General features: G+C 45.2%; 1 protein-coding gene across 2 annotated transcripts in view; it reads left to right on the forward strand.

Moving 5' to 3' along the window:
- The window catches only part of BCR (BCR activator of RhoGEF and GTPase), a 96,378-nt gene that overhangs the window by 29,038 nt on the left and 48,396 nt on the right, over window positions 1-18,944 (forward strand). For both annotated transcript variants that reach the window (XM_077461532.1, XM_077461533.1), the window contains exon 2: window positions 13,651-13,817. In XM_077461532.1, coding sequence (XP_077317658.1) covers window positions 13,651-13,817 — 167 coding nt within the window. The remainder of the gene's footprint in view (window positions 1-13,650; window positions 13,818-18,944) is intronic.

The following is an 18,944-nucleotide window of genomic DNA, read 5'->3' on the forward strand; positions in this document are numbered from 1 at the left end:
TGCCATTTAATTGTTAATGGCACTCCAAACACAAGCTGCAAGCTCAACGCGTTTGTGGCCACCAAGCTGCATGGTACAGTCGTACTATGTGGTTTATTCTGGCACAGCTTGTACTTTTTCTGATACGTTTTGGTAGCCCATTGGAACTAAAAGGCTATTAAAACCAGACTGCAAAGGAACACGCACTTTGCAGTGTGTCTTATCTTTAAGCTGGATTCACACCTATGCAGTTTTAGTGCTTTTTGCAGATTTGCACTACAGTCCATTTAACATGGTTTCCTATGGAACACGTTCTGTAGTGTAAATCTGCAAAAAGCCCTAAAAATGCATAGGTGTGAATCCAGCCTTAGAGGGCCAGAAAAAAAACCTCTTCATCAGGCTGGATATGGCCCATGGGCTATAGTTTGGAGAGCCCTGCTCTAAACAGACGTGAGCAACACAAGTGTAAAATGTAGATCTGTTTACACTGGTCTTTGTGGCTTTAGAAACTGTTATGCTAATGGGTGTTGCCTGGCATAGCTGCAGTATTACTCAGGATCTAACTCTCTGGGCAGTCATTGGCATTGTGTGCCAGGCACAATTATTACGAGAGGAAGAACTGCTATTTTCCACTTCTAAAACCGTAGCTTCGTTGTAGTCATTCTGGAGACACACAAATTCAGCCTGCCTAGTAGCAAGTTGTGTTTTCTATCTGTGATGTAAGATATATGGAACATTGAGAACACGGAGAACGGGACCCCACCTTACTGTGCTCTTTTTTTCACCTTCCGTCTCTCTGTTATTTAAGTATCTGTGGAAGGATCAACTGTTAAAGAACATCTGCCTTGAGAGAATAATGGGGGCTATTGCTGGCTTCCTTCAGAAAATGCTAGTTCCCTGGCTCTATTTGGTCTTATTACAGGCTCAAAACTAACATTAGGCAGAATACAATTGTAACAAAGTCAGAATTCTTAAAATACTTATGGGTCAGTGACGCATAAAGTACTAAAGTGAAAACCGGGTGACAGAAATGTGGGTAGAACAGACCACTGTGGGTGGGGTAAGTCTACAGGGCAGCAATCAGGCACAGCAAGGTGTAAGTTCAGGGTCACCAGGAAACAGTCTAGGTATGGAAAGGGACAAGTAACAATATGGTGCAGCAAACGTTAAAGTATAACTAAAGGCAAAACTTTTGGACAGAGTGGAGATGAAGTAGAACACCTATTAGGTTATTTCCTATTCTCTGTACCCCCTGTTAGGGAGATTACCCTGCTCTATTTGTCCTGTTTACCATTATCATTGAAAGTGAAAGTAAAAGCAAATCCCAAATTGTGGGTTGTCCCCAGAAAAGTAATAGAGGGGAAATCCTCCAATGGAGGCACTAGTTCAAGTGACCTGGGGACCCCAATAGATTTCCCTTATTCTGCAGGGATTTCCTCTTCAGATTTGGCTATGGGACAGGAAGTGAAAAGAAAATTTCCACATTGGGGTGTTTCGTCAGATCTTGTAACGGAAGTCACATTCTGTTGCCGCCATCTTGCTATACCCCACACTCCTTGACTGTAAGGATACAGTGAGAAGGCAGCAAGCAGACATCTTGTTACACCCACCAGAGTCCTGCATTTCACACTTATTTTTAACAGTAAAATGAGCTTATATAGTGAAATAGAGTATTTAAAAATCCGTGTTTTGGGAACTTCCCTTAGATAAAATGGCTTTTATCAATACCATGTCATTGATATTGTTTTAAAGCAGCTGTGCAAAGTAAAGGAAAATGTGGCCCGTTGGGATTACTTGAGTTCTGAAGTTGAGAACCACTGGATTAGGGTATATACATGAATCCATAATCTGCATACTTTTAGACAAGTCCACCAAATACGTAGTATTGTGCCTTCTTGACCACACGCTCAAAAACATGATAGTGAATATTGGGGAACATATTTAGCAAATCGGATGGATGTGAGATACCATCTAAAGAGCACTTTGTATGAGCTTTCTGTAGCCAGTATGTTACATGAGGTTTTTGCTGTGGCTTCTCATATAGCTCCCCAGTCATCTTCCGAAAGAGACTTGCCAAGTTCCTCTTCTCATCGAAGCATATAGCGTGCCTTGGGGTGAGTTTTAGAAGAGTGAATGACAACAAGTATTATAAGAGAGATGAGAGCTGGAGAGTAGAGCTGCACAATCAAGCATTAAAAAAATCGTGATCTCGATTCAAACCCCCCCCCCCCCCCCCCATTCTTTCATATAACAAGTAGAGAGACTTATCTGCTCACTCAGCTGTCAAAAGAAAACATCAGGGCAGTCTGCCAAGTTTTTAAAATGAAACATTGTAACAAACTCTTCCTTTTTAGATCAAAGGGATAAACTTCTGTGTGAAAAAAAAAAAAAAAATCCAAGCAGTCTGCTAAGTTTTTAAACAAGGTGTAAATGCAGGAAGTTTAACCACTTAAAGTCTAAATCTTTTTCTGACACTTGTTTCTTCAGATAAAATGAAATATTTTTTGCTAGAAAATTACTTGGAACCCCCAAACATTATATATATTTTATCAGAGACCCTAGGGAATAAAATACCAATTGCTGCAATATTTTATGTCACACTGTATTTGCCCAGCGGTCTTTCAAACACAATTTTTTGGGAAAAAATACACTTCAATGATTAAAAAAACAAAAACAAAAAGTAAAGTTGGCCCAATTGTTTGTTTCAATGTGAAAGATGATGTTACGCCACAAGAATCGTGAGAGACTCATAATCTATTTTATAAATCATGATTCTCATTTTAGCCAGAATCGTGCAGCTCTACTGGAGAGTGAGGGCCAGTTCGACATCTGAACTCACTAGATGGTTGAGATTGAGTTTGTGTGTGTGTGTGTAAATGGCACAGGAACAAAGTGATTAGCACTCCCGCCTAGCAGCTCTAGGGTTGTCGGTTGGAATCCCAAACATGACACTACCTGCCTGGAGTTTGCATGTTCTCCCTGTGCCTGTGTGGGGTTTTTTTTTTGTTTTTTGTTTTTTTGGGGGGGTGGGGGTTACTCCCAGTTTCCTTTCACCATCCAAAGACATGCTGGTAAGTTAATTGGATTCTGTCTAAATTAACCCTAGTATGTATATGGATGTGAGTTAGAGACCTTAGTTGGTAAGCTCCTTGAGGGCAGGGCCTGAATTAAATGTACAATATATAACTAGCAGCGTTATTTAAGGACCTGTAATAATAATATATATAATCTTTGACCAAACATTGGAACACAATTGTATATCTAGAAAAAAAAATCTATATAGATTTGGGGTAGGCAAACTTTTGAGCACAGTGTGGCAAAAAAATGTTTTCAAAGAAATTGAGCGTTTTATAACAAAAAAATGTCAACTTTACACTCTCAATCACGAAAAGGATTTTTTATAAGACCCCTTTCACACTGAGCTGCCCCGGGCGTCAGCTGTAAAGCAGCGCTATTCGGCTGCTAGCAGGGCGGTTTTAACCCCCACTAGCGGCCAAAAAGGGGTTAAATCCACCCACAAAACGCGGCTGCATCTTCTCATCTGTACTAACACTGTAATCCCCTTTTCTCATCTGCCCCACCACTGTACCTCCTGCATATCTGTCCCACCACTGTAACTCCTTGCTCATGTGTTCCTCCGATGTACCTCCTTTTTGTCTCTGCACATCTGCCCCACCGTAGTAACCCCCTGCTCATCTGTCCCACCAATGTACCTCCTTTCTCCCCTGCCCCGCCACTGTACTCCCCCCCCCCCCCCCTGTACATCTGCCCCACCTCTGTACCCCCTGCTCTTCTTCCCAATCACTGTAACCCCCTGCTCATCTGTCCCACCAATACACCTCCTTTCACATCTGCCCCACTGCTCTACCCCACTGCTTTTCTGTTCTACCACTGAACCCCCCCCATGCTCTTCTGTTCCACTGCTGAAACCCCCATCTCATCTCTTCCACCACTGTACCTCCCTGCACATCTGCCCCACCGCTGTACCCCCCTGCTCTTCTGTCCCACCTCTGAACCCCTCCTGCTCATCTGCTCCACCACTGTACCCCTTTCTCATCTATGATGTGCGTGATATGCAGAGTGGTGAAAAGAAAACAGATGAGACACATCTACCTGTCCTGGCACACTCATCATGCTGATCCAACTCTCGCATCCAGCCCACGTGCTTGTATGTGATGTATGGGATGTATGTGATGTCACATACAAGCATCTGAAAAGGATGCACAATGATGAGCTCAGGTCAGGGGCATTTTCTAAAAGCAGTAGGCCTGTGTGCAGGATCATAAGTTGGACCCCTGCAGCTGAAAAAAAGTGGTTGGGTGTGATTTTCATTGCGCTGATGCTGGCTGTGACTTAAAGGGACACAGAGTATAAAGGTTCAGGAATAATTTCAACAAAGTTCCCAGAAACAATTCCACAAACTGTCATCTGATTTTTTTTATTTATTTTTTCTCAATCACAGTGAAATCCCTTCTTTCTGAGATTGGTAGGGCCAATCAATTGAGTCATCTTCCTCCAGATAGTGGACAGGGCTTCAGCAGTGGCCAATCTTAGGCCGCGTACACACGGGCGGACTGTTCGCCCAACCTTGTCCGCTGAACAGTGTTTGGGCGGACAGTCCGCTCGTGTGTGGGCTTTCAGCGGACAGTTTCAGCGGACAGTTGGACGGACAAAGTCTTTCGGAAATTCCGAAAAACTGTCCGCTGAAACTGTGTTTGAGCGAACAGTCCGCCCGTGTGTGGGCCTGTCCGCTGTACTTTCGAAATGAGCGGAATGTTCCCGCTCGGAAAGTCCGCCCATTTCGAGCGCGTGTACAGGTAGGCGGGGCCCACGAAGGAGACGTCGCGGGCTCCGCCGCCTGGAATGGGCTTAAAGGGGAACCCCAACGCCGAAAAAAATCGGCGTGGGGGTTCCCCCAAAGTCCACACCAGACCCTTGTCCGAGCACGCTACCCGGCCGGCCAGGAAAGGGGGGCGAGCGAGCGCGCCCCCCCTCCTGAGCCGTACCAGGCCGCCACCACCCCAAAGCACCTTGTCCCCATGTTGATGAGGACAAGGGCCTCTTCCCGACAACTCTGGCCGTTGGTTGTCGGGGTCTGCGGGCGGGGGGCTTATCGGAATCCGGGAGCCCCCTTTAAGAAGGGGGCCCCCGGATACCGGCCCCCCACCCTATGTGAATGAGTATGGGGTACAATGTACCCCTACCCATTCACCTGTGAAATAAAGTACAAAAAAAAACACAACACAGGGGAAAAAATATTTTATTGCACAGCTCCGGGGGTCTTCCGTCTTCGGGGGTCTTCTCGCCGGACTCCTCCGCTATGTGTGTGTAGCTCTTTTACTAGCGGAGGAGTCCGGCTTTCTTCCTCCCCGCCGCCGGCCTCTTCTCCCGACTTCGGGGGTCTTGTCCCACCCTTCGGTTCTTCTGCCGGGCCACCGCACCTTCTTGTAGCTCTTTTACAGGCGGTGGCCCGGTCTTCTGTCGCCGCTGCCTTCCGTTCTTCTGTCGCCGCCTTCGGTTCTTCTGCCGGGCCACCGCGCCTTCTTGTAGCTCTTTTACAGGCGGTGGCCCGGTCTTCTGTCGCCGCTGTCGCCGCTGTCGTCGTCGCCGCCGCCGCCGCCTTCCGTTCTTGTTCTTCTTCTTGTTCTTCTGCTTCTTCTCCTGGAGATGTTGACTCGACGAGCTCTCCGGCCGGAATGCCAGAGCCGCGCTGTGCGGTCACTTATATAGTGACAATGGGGCGGGGTCACATGGTATATGTCACATGGGTTGGTCACATGGGTTGATGTCACATGGGGACTATGACATCGTAAGGGGGCGGGGTCACCATGTGACCAACCCATGTGACATATACCATGTGACACCGCCCCATTGTCACTATATAAGTGACCGCACAGCGCGGCCCTGGCATTCCGGCCGGAGAGCTCGTCGAGTCAACATCTCCAGGAGAAGAAGAAGAAGAACAAGAACGGAAGGCGGCGGCGGCGGCGACGACAGCGGCGACAGAAGACCGGGCCACCGCCTGTAAAAGAGCTACAAGAAGGCGCGGTGGCCCGGCAGAAGAACCGAAGGCGGCGACAGAAGAACGGAAGGCAGCGGCGACAGAAGACCGGGCCACCGCCTGTAAAAGCTACAAGAAGGCGCGGTGGCCCGGCAGAAGAACCGAAGAGGGGGACAAGACCCCCGAAGTCGGGAGAAGAGGCCGGCGGCGGGGAGGAAGAAAGCCGGACTCCTCCGCTAGTAAAAGAGCTACACACAGATAGCGGAGGAGTCCGGCGAGAAGACCCCCGAAGACGGAAGACCCCCGGAGCTGTGCAATAAAATATTTTTTCCCTGTGTTGTGTTTTTTTTTGTACTTTATTTCACAGGTGAATGGGTAGGGGTACATTGTACCCCATACTCATTCACATAGGGTGGGGGGCCGGTATCCGGGGGCCCCCTTCTTAAAGGGGGCTCCCGGATTCCGATAAGCCCCCCGCCCGCAGACCCCGACAACCAACGGCCAGGGTTGTCGGGAAGAGGCCCTTGTCCTCATCAACATGGGGACAAGGTGCTTTGGGGTGGGGGGGCCGCGCGGCCCCCCCCTTCCCCAAGGCACCCCCCCCATGTTGAGGGCACGCGGCCTGGTACGGCTCAGGAGGGGGGGCGCGCTCGCTCGCCCCCCTTTCCTGGCCGGCCGGGTAGCGTGCTCGGACAAGGGTCTGGTGTGGACTTTGGGGGAACCCCCACGCCGATTTTTTTCGGCGTTGGGGGTTCCCCTTTAAGCCCATTCCAGGCGGCGGAGCCCGCGACGTCTCCTTCGCGGGCCCCGCCTACCTGTACACGCGCTCGAAATGGGCGGATTTGCCTCCTCCTTACGTGGGCGAGTCCGTTCATTTCAAAAGTTGAGCGAACTGTTTGGCAAACAGTTTGCTGAAACAGTCCGCTCGTGTGTGGGCAAGTCCGCTCATGCAAATTTTGAGCGGACTGTTTGCCGAAACTGTTTGACGAACAAGGTTGGGCAAACAGTCCGCGCGTGTGTACGCGGCCTTAGTCATCCTCCTCCTTGGAACAGGGACCACCCCCCCAGCAGAACAGCACCCAATCTCTTCCCCATCACAAAAGCTGACGATCGCAGATACAGCAAAGTTAGAGAACTGATATTTCCTATCTTTTCCAATGTGTGGGGGCACAGTGCCCCCCCTCAGTGCAGGGGTGGGTGGGGAATTCTGAAATTGGAATGCATTTGTGTCTCACTGACACTTCCCTGCGCTGCTCTTCTGATGGGGAGGGAGTCGAGTTCCGGCAAAAAAGGCTCTGTGTTCCGCTTGCGGCCCCAGTGTCGGGGGTTGCCTACCGCTGATGTAGATTATAGTTTTGGTGGTTGATTGCAACAGACAATCCAGTAAACCTTCAGGAAAAACTCTAAAAATCATTTTTCTGTGAAAAAGAACTGAATGGGTCTGGTAGACCAAATACAAGAAAGGAAAGGATGAAGCAGAGAATTAACGGAGAAAAATACATAAGCTTTGTGGTGTAAATATTGTCATGTTTTCTCTGCACCAAATTAATAGTATTCTAAGACCTGTTCTATGTGGTGTTGCACCAGATGATGTTAAAAGTTCTATGTGAGCACTATTCTGTGGCAGATAATGTTTGCACTTTTTGTTTTGATATGTTCCATAAACTCCAATAAAACATATTGAAATAAAAAAGTGCTATGTGACAGTTCCTATATATGTCAAATAATCAAGCACTTGTGAACAGAGACGATTAGCACTGCAACAAGAAGAGAAGAGGGGGGTGTGTATGGACGACCAGCAAGGTGCCACAATGCCAGTAGGAGAGAAGAAAGAGATGACGATTGCCTCAGATTTGCGCAAAAGTTTGGCGCACACTAGAGTGAAGCTGGCCATACACTGTTAGATTTTTTTTTTCATGACAGCTTAAGGAAAGATATCGAATAGATTCCTCTATTTGTGCTAACAGCACAGGTGGATGAATCCCTGCCACCAGGCTGTTTTTATTCCAACAACTTTTAGCGGTGGCTGTCAGAATACACAAACTGGATGCAGCCGCTGGTAGGTCGACAATTTTCCACCTGGTTTCTCCAGTTTGTCAACCAAAACGACATCAGGCGTGAGAGGACCAACAGGGACACTTATGAAGCCGGTGCATGGCCGGCTATAGCACCACCACCATGCACAAATTAACAAAGTAGCATGCACCATTTTTATCAGCTTGTCACAAGAAGTGCAAATTAAGCAGGCATGAAGAAATTGGCATGCGTCAGCCTTTGTTAGTCCTTCCTGTAGTGTTGTACAGCCAATCAAATGTATGCTTTTAATCACTAAAATCTGTGGCAGAAGAACGGCAGGTGGGAACTGTTGATCTACTGTAGTCACCTTCTTGGTTTTCACTAATCAGCTTCAGTTCTTTTTCATACCAGCCTCAGGATTGGGAAATAACAATGGAAGATGGTGATAGCATTTATTTTCATTATAACTACCACAAGGTAAAGGTACAAAGCTGTGATCAGTCTAATATGGGTTGGCGTGTTGCTGAGCTTTGGCTGCTGTTTGGATGTTTCCATTAGATGGGCAATTTCCTGGATTCTGGTTTCCTGGCTGAACACTATGGGAGTTACAATCACACAGATGGGCTCTGTTCACTTATCGTCCTGCATTCCTGTCCTGTGGCACACAGCTATCTAATAGAGTGTCCAGTAGAAGCATGCATCCCGTATGTGTCACAGGTCACCTTTTCCCACATGTGCAAACTATTTGTCTGTCTTGATGCCGTCATCACTCTTTTCATTCCACTCCCTAACCCTCGTGTATGACGCTCTTTGAGATTACATCTGTGTGAAACTGACACGGTTTCCTAACTCACCAATCAGACTGGAAAAACCACTCTCCAGTTCCTATGTTGTATGTCAACGAGGCACCGAGAGCAAAGCGGGCAAAGCAGTGCAGGAAGGAATGAGAAAATCTAGAAAAACGGGTCATGAGGCCAAAAATATAAACACTACGAGCACAGGGGGACGAGTAGGGGGCTCCGTCTGCTTTCATCTGTTTCCACCGCCTCGGCTGTTGTTGCTTCATTTTCTGCATAATCATGCAGAACAGAGCTGTGTTTTTCACAGGGTTGGTTGCATATATGTTGCACTCAATTATGTTGCAAAGCGGCGTACACAAAAGCTGGGAATAGAGGGGGGGCAGACTCAATCAGACTGACTTTGGAAAGCAGTCATGTATGATAATTACTATGGAAACAATATATCACATACAAGTGGATAGTATTAATTGGTTAATTATTACACCGTGTAACACTTCCTCCCCACCAGTCTTCTTTTGCGTACTGTGAAGCAAGAGTAGGGCTTTTTTTTTTTTTTTACCTCTTTTTGACCTTTTGGAAATTCCAAGTGATCATGTAGATGATACCAGTAGAGTTTATTCATAATGCAGATTTACTGGTCTGTACAGAAAGTTGGTTCATAATCTGTTTACATGAGACACCAGAGCAAACTGGGCGTTTGGCATGAGACTCCAGTGTTTAGGTGTGGGCAGAAGGCACAGATGCACCGTCCAGCTTCGCTGCTGGGAGTTTATAAAAGTCTATGAGAGACTGACAGCTGCTGCGGCTGGATGGTGCACCGACCAACTTTGAGCACAGCATCTGCCCAGGGACAGATACCCAGAACACAAACCGTCTGTGTTCAGGATATTCGTCACTGGGTGCATACTGCCCTAAACATTAGTAGCACTTTGTGCACCGTCCAGCCTCACCAGCTCCAAGTCTCTCAGACTTTTTCAAACTGCCAGCAGTGGGGCTGTGGACAGTGCATCTGTGCCTTCTACCCACGCCTAAAAGCCGACCATAGATAGTGTTGTTTTCTTTCCCACAATCATGTTTTGCAGGAAAGAAAATCATTCACTTTCCCCCATCAACAGTCAATGTTGATGGTGGAATCCCTCCTGTGTAGCTATTGTGTTCTCCTGGCAGAGGAGCTGCTCTGGCTGGGAGAACACAGTAAATATTGCTAGTGGCTAATGCTGCTGGCAATAATCCAACAGGCTGGTTGTAACCAAGTTGATCAATTAACCACATGCCAACCAGCACACGACGATATACATCAGCACAATGGCATGTCTGGGCAAATGGGCATACAGGTACATCTTTTAAGAAGCGACATTGTGGGCACGCGCCCGCCGCATGATCTGTGACCACGGGTCCCGCAGACTCAATGTCCGCCGGGTGCCCGCGATCATATCGCGGAGTGGAATATCGGGGAGATGCCTTGTAAACAAGGCATTTCCCGGTTCTGCCTTGTGACATGACAAAGATCACTGCTCCTTGTCATCGGGAGCAGTGATTGTTGTCATGTGAGTAGTAGCCCCTCCCCCCCACAGTTAGAATCACTCCTTAGGACACACACTTAACCCCTTGATCACCCCCTAGTGTTTAACCCCTTCCCTGCCAGTGCCATTTACACAGTAATTCGTGCATTTTTATAGCTCTGATCGCTATTTTGGTGTCAAGTGTCCGCAATAATGTCACAGTCATGATAAAAATCTCAGATAGCCGCCATTACTAATAAAAATATATAATAATAATAAAAATGCCATAAATCTATCCCTTATTTTGTAGACGCTATAACTTCTGCACAAACCAATCAATATAAGCTTATTGCGATTTTATTTATTTTTTTTACCAAAAAATATGTAGAAGAATACATATCAGCCTAAACTGAGGAAAAAAATTGTTTTTTTTATTTTTTATCTTTTTGGGGATATTTATTATAGCAAAAAGTTAAAAATGGCTTTTTTTTCAAAATTGTCTTTTTGTTTATAGCGCAAAAAATAAAAACTGCAGAGGTGATCAAATACCACCAAAAGAAAACGCAATTGCTCTGATCAGGAAGGGGGTAAATCCTTCTGGGGGTGAACTGTTTAATCAACTTGGGTACAATAATCCTGCCCCAACATGGAACTGTCTGTGGCCGGCTTAGGGCCTAATAAAAGATTCAGCCTGATTCTTCCATCATACTAATCGGCACAGGTAGCTGAATGCAGTGACTATTGTCTTGGGCCTGTATCTGATTGGACTCAGGTACCACATTTGTGTCACCATTTTCTTCCTGGCTCTTGCTGGAGTGGTGCCCACTGGGGTGCTGACAAAGAATTTTGGCTGGTCCCTAATGCATTCCTAATAGTTCCTTATTCACTCGGTATATGGCCTGATTTTTATTTTTTATTTTCTGAATATCCATAACCACTGACTCCAACTTCAGTTGCAGTCATTATTATAGGGTACTCACAACAGCCATAATAGGGAAGCAGGTTACAAAGTGCTTTTTAACTACCGTAGTAATTTTGACATGCTCTAACTATATACATTGCTTCATTTGAGGTTGGGTTTCCCAACACTGTCTGTGTTTATGGGGGAATTGAGCGAATTTGGTTGCAGAAAAAATTTTGTAAGGCTGGCCTTGGTGCTGCTTTAGGCTGGATTCACACCTACGCAGTTTTAGTGCATTTTGCAGATTTGCACTACAGTTCATTCATCCTATGGAACACGTTCTGTAGTGCAAATCTTCAAAATGCAAAAAGCACTAAAACTGCCTAGGTGTGAATCCAGTCTTGCACACATTCTTATAATGTGGGTACATAAATCAACAGTCTGACTGAAAACAATTTCCTCCCTTTTTTTTTTATTTTTTTATTTTTTGTGGTTAAAGTCGGCCATACATGGTTTAAAATTGGTCAGATTCAGCAGGGACTGGCCAAATCTCAATCCATGTATAGAGGAAGGTTGTAAAGAAATCATTCTTCCAATCAACTTCTGTACAACCATTTGATCAAATTTTCCCCACTTGATCAGCGATGCAGGCTAAAGCCAGCAATGCCGATCAGTGTATTCTGACAGCGGGAAAGTCTCTGTGCTGTCAGATTACAATAGCTCAGCGTGGAGGAATCGGGTTAGTTTTTTTTTACGTTCAACCTACTTGTTGAACAGAACAAAAAAAACCAAAAAACTGTATTAGCCCTAAGCTGATGAGGAATTAAAATGATTCTATGGGCATTTTTTTTTATTATTTAAAAGAAATAACAAACATGTTCTACCTTCCTGCTCTGTGCAATTGATTTGGACAGACTAGCCCTGATCCCCATACCCCCCCCCCCCCCCAATGAGTTTTCCCATAACCAGCCACTTGCTCGGGGGGCACTCGTGTGTGTGTGTGTGTGTGTGTGTGTGTGTGTGTGTTTGTTCGCTCCTGAGCCGGCACTGTGTGTCTAGAAGAAACGCACAGCTTGGACCCACCCCCGCTTCCTTTTCACTAGCTGTGATTGCCATCAGCTCCCGCTGCCCTGCCTCAGCCAATGAGGAGAGAGCGAGCCGAGAGAGTCTTGGCTCTCGTGCACATCGCTGGTTTGAGATTTAGCTCAGGTAAGTATTTAGGGGGACAGGGGATGGAGCTGAGTGCAGAAGGTTTCTTACATTAATGCATAGAATGCATTAGGGTGAAAAAAAAACTTCTGCCTTAACGACCATTACTTCAGACCCAGAAGATTTGGCTGCTCAATGACTAGGCCATTTTTTGCGATTCAGCACTGCGTTGCTTTAACTGACAATTGTGCAGTCGTACAACGCTGTACCCAAACAAAATTGACATCCTTCTTTTCCCACAAATAGAGCTTTCTTTTGGTGGTATTCGATCACTTCTGAGGTTTTTATTTTTTGTGCTATAAACAAAAAAAGATCGAAAAAAAAAAACATCAGTTTAGGCCGATATGTATTCTTCTACATATTTTTGGTAAAAAATTGCAATAAGTGTATATTGATTGGTTTGCGCAAAAGTTATAGCGACTACAAAATAGAAGATAGATTTATGTCATTTTTATTATTATTATTATTTTTTACTAGTAATAGCAGTGATCAGCGATTTTATGTATTTTTTTATTTTTATATCGGGTCTGCGATATTACGGTGGACACACCGGACATTTGTGGGACCAATGTCAATTATACAGCGATCAGTGCTATAAAAATGCACTCTTTACTGTATAAATGTCACTGGCAGGGAAGGGGTTAACACTAGTGGGTGAGCAAGGGGTTAATTGTGTTCCCTAGTGTGTGTTCTAACTGTAGGGGGAGTGGGACTGACTAGGAGTAGACAGATCGGTGTTCATATGTAGTATGAACACACGATCTGTCTCCTCTCCCCTGAGACAACCGGGATCTGTATGTTTACACAGATCCCGGTTCTCACTCTGTCACGAGCGATCATGGGTACCCGGTGGTCATTGCGCCCGCCGGACAGTCGCATCGGCTTCAGCGGTGCGTGCCCCCTAGTGGCCAAAAGGCGCCGCAACACAAGGTAACGTCGTTTTTCCCACGAAGGCCAACCTGCAACAGTACAACTGCAGCTGCTGGTCGGGAGGGGGTTAAAAAAGAAACAAAGTAATTGTATTGAGCCTCTAGTAGCTAAATCTGGTGGATGATCTACAAATTTCTGTGTTTTATAAAGTAGAAAAAATAAAAATATGAAGCTGATATCAAGGATGATAGATAAAAATGTAATGTTTCCTTTTAACAGACTCTTTTGCTCTCTATTTCTAGTAATTGTATGTTTTGTAATCTGATTTTACTATAGTTAATACATTTTTTACCATGTTTTCTCCTTTTTCAGATGCACCGAATTGTAGAACACCTCCAGGCACTACAGAAGAACAAAGGACACAACATGACCTTATGCCCTATATTGACGATTCTCCAAGCTCTTCCCCTCAGCTCAGTGCCAAGAGTCGTGGTAGCAGGGACACGCTCTCCTCTGCATCTCTGGAATCCAATAAATCAGTAAGTGGGCAATTATAAAATTAGGAGACGAGTGATCAGTGAAGGAATAGACCTGGTTAGCTTTGTTAAAACTCTGTTTCTTAGTAGCTTTACATTAGATTTTATCATGTCATGTTCTTTTCTGTTTTTATATAGGAAATAGCAGAGATGATATTTGATATACACTGAAAAGAATGATTAAGAGCTTAAAGGCACCCATAAAGTTAATGTTGACATGCCATTACTTTTCCCCTTTTAAAGTCTGGAATTTTAGAACCAGAGTAAACAGCGGGTCCGTGTATGTGCGTGCGTGTTTGTATGCATTTAAGATAGGGAAGTTAGACTGTATCTTCTTGAGGGCAGGGACTAATGTGAACTTTATCCTCTTCAAGACCGAGCCTTTTTTTTTTTTTTTTTTTTAATCAAAAAGGTTTATTGAAATCTTTACATTACAAGCAATGAACAGGCACAGTCGGTAACTCTTACGTTACAATAGGGATTATCACATACAATGCGTTGCAAAAGTATTCACCCCTCTTGGCTTTTTACCTATTTTGTTACATCCATTACAGCCTTTAGTTCAATGTTTTTTTTTTTTATCTGAATTATATGTGATGGATCAGAACACAATAGTCTAAGTTGGTGAAGTAAAATTAGAAAAATACATACATAAAACTATTTTTCAGAAATAAAAAAATAATTGGCATGTGCGTATGTATTCACCCCCTTGGTTATGAAGCCCATAAAAAGAAACAAATTATCTTCAGAAGTCACATTATTAGTGAAATGATGTCCACCTGTGTGTAATCTAAGTGTCACATGATCTGTCATTACCCACACACACCTTTTTGAAAGGCCCCAGAGGCTGCAACACCTAAGCAAGAGGCACAACTAACCGAACACTGCCATGTAGACCAAAGAACGTTCCAAACAGTAAGGGACAATGTTGTTGAGAAGTACAAGTCAGGGTTGGGTTATAAAAAATAAATAAATATCCAAATCTTTGATCCCTATGAGCACCATCAAATCTTTCATAACCAAATCGAAAGAACATGGCACAACAGAAAACCTGCAAAGGGACGGCCGCACACCAAAACTCATGGACCGGGCAAGGAGGGCATTAACTTAGAGAGGCAGCAGAGAGACCTATAGTAATCCTGGAAGAGCTGCAGAGTTCCACAGCAGAGACTGGAGTATCTATACATAGGACAACAATAAGCCGTATGCTCCATACAGTTGGGCTTTATGGCAGAGTGGCCAGAAGAAAGCCATTACTTTCAGCAAAAAACAAAATGGTGCGTTTTGAGTTTGTGAAAAGGCATGTGGGAGACTCCCAAAATGTATGGAGGAAGGTGCTCTGGTCTGATGAGACTAAAATAGAACGTTTTGGCTATCAAAGAAAACTCTGGTGCAAACCCAACACATCACATCACCCTAAGAACACCATCCCCACAGTGAAACATGGTGGTAACAGAATCGTGCTGTGGAGATGTTTTTCAGCAGTCTGGACTGGGAAACTGGTCAGAGTTGAGGGAAAGACGGATGGTGCTAAATACAGGGTATTCTTGAGCAAAGCCTGTACAACTCTGTGTGTGACTTGAGGCTAGGACGGAGGTTCACCTTCCAGCAGGACAATGACCCCAAACACACTGCTAAAGCAACACTTGAGTAGTTTAAGTGGAAATATGTAAATGTATTGGAATGACCTAGTCAAAGCCCAGACCTCAATCCAATAGAAAATCTGTGGTCAGTCAAAGATTGCTGTTCACAAGCGCAAACCATACAACTTGAAGGAGCTGAACAGTTTTGCAAGGAGGATCCGGTAAAAATCCCAGTGGTAAGATGTAGCAAGGCTTGTATAAAGCGACTTGGAGCTGGGATATCCACAAAAGGTGGCTCTACAAAGTATTGACTTTAGGGGGGGTGAATAGTTATGCACATGAACTTTTTCTGTTATTTTGTCCTATTTGTTGTTTGTTTCACAATAATAATAATAATTAAAAAAATCTTAAGTTGTGGGCATGTTCTGTAAATTAAATGATTTAAATCCTCGAACAATCCATGTTAATTCCAGGTTGTAGGGCAACAAAACACGAAAAATGGCAAGGGGGGTGAATACTTTTGCAAGGCACTGTAGAGCAGTTTTGCTGATATCCCAGAGGAGTGTATTGTACTATATGGATACAGGAGAAAACCATAGAGGCGGGGAGGGAGAACAGGGACCCAAAGTAAAAAGATTAGTTACATGCTCCACATAACAAAGGGTGAGAGACCACACAAGGTATGTATTTATCAAGGCACAGCTTCATGACCTAGATCATCGTCTGCAACCTCCAAGCCCCAAGCATCTATCCATCCCGACCAGATTTTATCCAATTTGCTTGGGAAATTCCGGTTAGGGTAAGTGATTCTATACAGTGGCAAGAGTTTAAAACAGAGCGCCAAGTAAATACTGTGGGTGGTGTAGCATCTTTCCAATGAAGAATTATCTTCCTACGTGCATAAAAGGTGGCATAACTTAAGAACAGCTTAGTATATCGGCCCTTAACTTTAGTGCCAAATACATTGAGCAACATATACCCAGGATCCAACTTGAGGTTTAAAAAGGTAATCTGCTTAAGATCAGTGAGAATCTATGACCAAAAGGCAGCAAGGTGTGGACAGGACCAGACCATATGGAGAAAAGAAGCCACCTGCCTACCACATCTGGGACAGGGCATCGGGGGCCCCGAGTTCATCATTGTCAATCTTTTTGAGGTGAAGTAGGCCCTGTGTAAGAACTTAATTTGTAGGAAACGGTCTGTGGGTGAGATCATATTGGTCACAAAAGGGGACAAACAACTTTTCCAATCCTCCTCAGTCAGGTCAGGGATTTCCACTCTCCACTTGTCAAAGGTCTTTTCTAACCTATTAGTAAGGGTTATACCGTAGATAGGTGGAAGTATAAGGAAGATAAAGGTTTGTCTATTACCTTGGCAATAAAGCAATCCTTCAACAGGGTCTGATTCTAGGGTGAGAGAGGATGGAAACTGCTTGTGAAATGCGTTCCAAAGTTGGTAGTAGCGGAACAATATCCACCTTGGTAATCTATATGCATCTTTAAAGCGGAGATCCACCCTTAAAAAAAAAAAATAATTACATAAAAATGCTCCTAAAAATCTGAAAAAAAAACCACTTATCAGAAATGGCTGTTGCTAGCCAGATCTTCCTAATCTGCCACTTCCTACTCCATGGTGATATTCATTCTTCTCCTCCTCGTGTTGTCTTCTGGGGAATGGGGCGCGCTGTGTTCTAGGAACTGTGTGTGTCCCAGAACACAGCCAGCCATTCACAAAGCGCCACGCGACTCGAGCATGTGCAGTAGGAAACAGGCAGTGAAGCCGCAAGGCTCCACTGCCTGATTCCCTTAGTTCAAATGGCGGTGCCGCAACCCGATCCGATGGACAGATCGGCCTCGAGCGGCCGACATCATGGGCACCCTGGACAGGTAAGTGTGCTTATTAAAAGTCAGCATCTACAGTGTTTGTAGCTGCTGACTTTAAAAAAAATATATATATATATTTCAGTTGGACCTCCGCTTTAAGGTCAGGGAAGAAGCGCAATTTGCCGCCTGAAACAACGTGTTTTAAGACTTACTATCCCTCTCGTTGCCAAAACCTGCGGGTCAAGAATTTTATTCAGATGTGGGAGATTTAGATTACCCCAAAAGGGGGGGGGGGTGGTATGTGGGGAGAATGCCTCTGGAGAGCTATAAGGGTGTGTGCCATACTGAAATAGTGGTACGCATTAGATCTGTAATTCCAGGGATGGATTTTGGTCCCCTGAACACCAAGTTACTAAGGGTGGAGTATGGCCACCTCCTAGAGTAAATGCTGTGTTGTCTTTAGGTTGGGAGAACCACCACCTCACCATTGCCAGGACCGCTGCCCAGAAGTAAGCCTGAAAGTTAGGTAGGGACTGACCCCCCCCCCAAGCGAGAGGGAGCTGTAAAGTAGAGATGGCCAAACGTGGAGGCCTCCCATTCCACACAAAGGATATAATTCCCCGTAGTTTGTTAAAGAAGGAGGCTGGAGGCACCAGGCAGGAGCTACAGAAGAGCTAAAGGAACTTGGGCAAATATACCATCTTTACGAGGTTCACTCTATCCACTGGGGGGAGAGACTTCCAGGCCAACCTATTCTCGGAGAAGGTCCTAAGGAACGGCAAGAGGTTCAACTCAAAATATGAGGACAAAGGGGCCTTTATCACCCCTAAATATTTAAATTCAGTAGTCCAGGTCAACAGAGTACTAATCTGGGTGTGGGTCCAAGGTGTGTAACGGGAATAGGAGTGACTTCTCCCAATTTACCTTAATGCCTGAGAAGGATCCAAACACATCAATGATTTGAAGGGCCGGGGGGAAGAGAGGAAATGTCTTTCAGGAACAGCAGAGTGTCGTCTGCATACAGGGATATTTTGTCTACAATCACTCCCACCTGTATGCCCTCAACCGAGGGAGTAGAGCCTGAGTCAGGGGGAAAGGAGAGGACAACGAATTGTTAGTGCGTATTCGGGCTGTAGGGTTGTGATAAAGTAATTGGACCCATTTAATAAACCGAAGGCCAAATCCAAATTTCCGTAGGATGGCCCAGAGGTAGCGCCACTCCACTGAATAAAAAGCCTTTTCAGCATCCAAGGAGGTCACCAGCCCTGAGCCGTCTCCACCCGCTCTAGAGAGATGTGTAAGGAGGCATTGTAATGTTGGTTCCCCTACCCGGCATGAATCAGGATTGATCCGCACTGGCCAGGACCTTAGCCAAAATGTTTGCATCCACATTAAGGAAGGATATTGGCCGGTATGAGGAGCACTGGTCTGGAGCCTTACCAGGTTTGAGAAGGACCATAACAACTGCTTCAGCCATGGAAAGGGGAAGAGATCCAAGGTTTTTTGGAGCATAAGCCTGAATGCGGAGAGCAGTTCCTCCACATATATCTTAAAGAATTCAGCAGGGAGGCATCGGGGCCGGGTGTTTTTACCATTTTGCAGAGCAGCCACCACCCACTGGAGCTCCTCCAGCATAATGGGGCCATCCAGCACATCTCTAAAAGTAGATGTTAAGCATGGCTGCCCAATTTCCTCCAGGTATTCGTGTAGTTCCTGTCCGTGCC

Source organism: Lithobates pipiens, unplaced genomic scaffold (genome assembly GCF_037356315.1).
Source record: "Lithobates pipiens isolate NorthernLeopardFrog02 unplaced genomic scaffold, aLitPip1_a1.2 Scaffold_3, whole genome shotgun sequence".
Taxonomy (NCBI): Eukaryota; Metazoa; Chordata; class Amphibia; order Anura; family Ranidae; genus Lithobates; species Lithobates pipiens.